General features: G+C 38.5%; 1 protein-coding gene across 2 annotated transcripts; it reads right to left on the reverse strand.

Annotated features, from left to right (window-relative positions):
- Positions 1 to 535: 535 nt before the first annotated feature.
- Positions 536 to 3,317, reverse strand: LOC120194097 (serine--glyoxylate aminotransferase-like). 2 transcript variants are annotated; one of them, XM_039196491.1, is made up of 6 exons: positions 3,171 to 3,317; positions 2,235 to 2,450; positions 1,764 to 2,048; positions 1,240 to 1,606; positions 937 to 1,147; positions 536 to 833 (listed from the first exon to the last, which is right to left on the reverse strand). In XM_039196491.1, the coding sequence occupies exons 2-6, from the start codon at positions 2,437 to 2,439 to the stop codon at positions 696 to 698; spliced, it is 1,206 nt and encodes a 401-aa protein (XP_039052422.1). In that variant the 5' UTR covers positions 2,440 to 2,450; positions 3,171 to 3,317; the 3' UTR covers positions 536 to 695. The 2 variants fall into 2 exon arrangements, with proteins under 2 accessions (XP_039052422.1, XP_039052424.1); XM_039196493.1 differs by having other exon boundaries at positions 2,235 to 2,477; positions 3,176 to 3,244.

The raw sequence follows: 3,317 nt of genomic DNA on the forward strand, positions 1-3,317 counted from the left end.
GTTGCTGATGCCTGCTATTTTATTTGAGGAGCTATCGTGTTATGTTGTTTGGTGTGTAGTTTTACTACAGGCTTGTGTTTGGCGTGCTGCAGATAGATGTGTCATGCAACTGCATGTTTTAGATTAAACTTGGTTTGAACTGTTTGCTCAATACCCTCGAGGCTTAACCAAATTAAATTTATAAATAATCTAAAGTAGCAACGGCTAATGTATTATCATAAATATTTATACCCATATCTTGATTCTTAATAATATATTGTGGGAATTATAAATTATATCAAATTTCCACTGAAGCTTCCATCATATACAAACCAAATTTCTTAAAAGAAACAACAAATATACAATCATTTCATGATCAAATTCACACAGTAAACAACAATTCAAATTCACACAGTTTTGCCTACAATTCTTACAGAAAGCTATCTTTGCTTTTATTTGCCATTTTCTTCCTTATCTTTGTTTATCTTTTACGTCAGTTATAAGAAAACGGTGGAACTACTTGTGTGGAGATAAAGCCAACTGGATACAAAAAATATGACCAGAAAATGAACATGTATGAAACGGAGCATACTACAATAAGTGAACATGTCTAGAAGTACTGGATTTGAAAAGCTTCAACAGAGGGGAGGCATCTTTTTACAGAGTACCTTAAAACAAGAGATAGAAGAGAGGTAATTACATGCATAACACATTCATTAAACCCGGGAAGGGATCATAGGGATGTTGTTCTGCAGGTATGCACAGGCCGCAGCAACTCCGCTGCCGAGTTTAACCGGATATCCGACATCTTTGAGTATCATCTCCACACCAGCTAGGCAACCCAACAGTTGCAACTGAAAAAGAATACATCAAGAGGATGGTGATGTTGGTAACAAAGCTTGTTGTAAAGAACCAACTAGAAAAGAAGCACTACTTTGAACATCACTCAGGAATTACCTCATTTAGGTTTCCAAGATGTCCTATTCTGAATACTTTTCCTGCCACTTTGTTGAGGCCGAGACCTAAGCTCAAATTGTATCTCTTCCATGCTCTTTTAACAATTTCTGCACTATCGATATACGGGGGAACAAGGACAGCCGTCACGGTGTCGCTGTGCCATTCCTCTTTTTGTGTGCAGTTCTTCAAGCCCCAGGCCTCCACAGCCAGCCTGTTCCACGATTGTGCAACCGATGAAATCATTCAATATGGTATTCACAAATGATTATATAGATGTGTGGTGTGGTGGAGATTTATTCTCACCTTGTTGCTGTTCCCAAACGGCTATGTCTTGCAATCACATTGTCGAGTCCTTCCTCAAAGATAAGATCCAGAGCGGTTCTTAGCCCATAGAGTAGTTGGATTGAAGGGGTGTATGGCCAATATGTTCCCATTTTGTAGAACTTCAGGTAGTCGTTCCAGTCGAAGAAAACTCTAACCGATTTTGCACGTTTGGACGCCTCCAGGGCTTTGGGGCTTGCACAAACAATACCGATTCCTGTTGGAAGAGAAAGTGCCTTCTGAGAGCCAGTTAGTGCCACATCGACTCCCCATTCGTCCATACGAAAATCAAGGGCACAAATCGAGGAAACTCCATCAACAAGTAGTAGTGCTGGGTGCCTGTAGTGATCTGAGAAGAAACAGAAAGTATGAGAACCATGTTTGAAAATTGATTTGAACTTTGTCTCAGCCTTCACTAGGGCTCCGATTCCAGTTGGCTAGTTTAACGGACTCGGGATTTCCCATATGAATACGTACACTGCTGAAAGAACATAATGTACACTTACCAAGTAGTTTTCTCACTGTAGCCAGGTTGTTGGTGACTCCAGTTGCAGTCTCATTGTGAACAATGCAAATGGCCTTGATTGTGTGGGCGTGATCAGCTGCAAGTTTTTCCGCCAGAATGTCAAGGTTCGCACCTTGACCCCACTCGCTTTCAACTACATCGACGATGAACTTGAGGCGTTGTTGTTGATCAATCCACAGCAGACTGAATTGTCCAATAAGGAAAGATACAATTCGATCTCCAGGGGACAGGGTATTAGTAAGTGCACTCTCCCATGCACCAGTTCCTGAATTTCAACACCAACATTATCTTCGTTAGCTAATCTGAAACAGGTAAGATACTATTATTAAGTATTAACAACATATTACTTATGTGATTGATTAATGGTATTAGTTTTCAAGTCGGTCAATCTTAAGTATTAACTTCAGATGGATAGCTGAAAACATGGTAGCGTGATTAAAACAATAAATACCTGTAGTTGGGATCAAAAAGGGAGTGCCGGTGGTAGTCTTGAAAATCTTCTTGACATCTTCAAGAAGAGTTCTTGTCATTGCAGGAATGGCAGGGGAACGGTAATCCTCATTGTTCCTGTTCATGGCCCGAATAACCGGTTCTGGGATGTTAACCGGCCCCGGAACAAAGAGATGGTTCTTTCCCGGTCCATACACATAGTCCATCTTTTCTCCCACTTAGAAATATCACCACCGATAACTTGAATTTCCACTACTTTTCGGTGTTCCAACGCAACATTGAAAACAAAATCACAGATGATAAATTAATCTGTAATCTCATTCTATAGGCTTCAAATAATATGAATAAATTAGATTCTAATGCAGATTTATTAGGGTGATTGGTTACTAACAGCACTCTATCACTCTATCATATAAATAAACGCAGAGGGAAAACCAAATGAACAAAGAGATGCTAGCAGATTATGGTAGCTATCTAAATCTGGTTATATTTCACAGGTTATGATAGAATCAAAACTTTGAAATTCTAAAGACTTCTAATAACTCGTCTTGGTTCATTTTTCCCACAACATGCGTAAATATTTATACTCACAGTTATTCCAGTCAAAGGATAAAGATGATGATAGTTTTACTAGTTTTTTTTTCAAACTTTCAATCAAATAGATAATATAAAAAACAAAGGTTTCATCATACTAACACAATCCTTATTTTGGTTGGTTAAACGATCTGTGATCATCTTTCTTTTGTGTTTTTCATATTTTTGCAAGTTTCCCTAGCTTTTGTTTCCTGTCGTGTCTAAATATATCTTTTCTGATCAGTTTATTGCTTCCAAAGCTTAAACACATCAGAGTGAAAAAACGAAACTGGAAATAACAATAGTAGTAATAATAAAAAGAAACGCTGTAAAAATGCAGAAATAAGTGTGTAAAGTGGCATACCTTTGGAAGAGAAGCTTCCAACGAAATTGGATGAAGGATGATGGCAGGCTGCTAGTTGTGCCTTAGAAATATATATGATGGGTTTGGAGCTTTTATAAGAGAGCAGGAGAAGCACCCAACATAAACCTGGTCCCAAGTGGTAGATAA

Source organism: Hibiscus syriacus, unplaced genomic scaffold (assembly GCF_006381635.1).
Source record: "Hibiscus syriacus cultivar Baekdansim isolate YM2019G1 unplaced genomic scaffold, ASM638163v2 tig00116997_pilon, whole genome shotgun sequence".
Classification (NCBI taxonomy): Eukaryota; Viridiplantae; Streptophyta; class Magnoliopsida; order Malvales; family Malvaceae; genus Hibiscus; species Hibiscus syriacus.

Excerpts from the sequence above, each read along its gene's own strand:
- LOC120194097 (XM_039196491.1), bottom strand. The coding sequence starts at position 2,439 with ATGGACTATGTGTATGGACCGGGAAAGAACCATCTCTTTGTTCCGGGG. Across the intron at positions 1,607-1,763 it reads TACAGTGAGAAAACTACTTG|ATCACTACAGGCACCCAGCA; the intron begins GTAAGTGTACAT and ends GTTTCTTCTCAG. Across the intron at positions 1,148-1,239 it reads CGTTTGGGAACAGCAACAAG|GCTGGCTGTGGAGGCCTGGG; the intron begins GTGAGAATAAAT and ends ATCGTGGAACAG.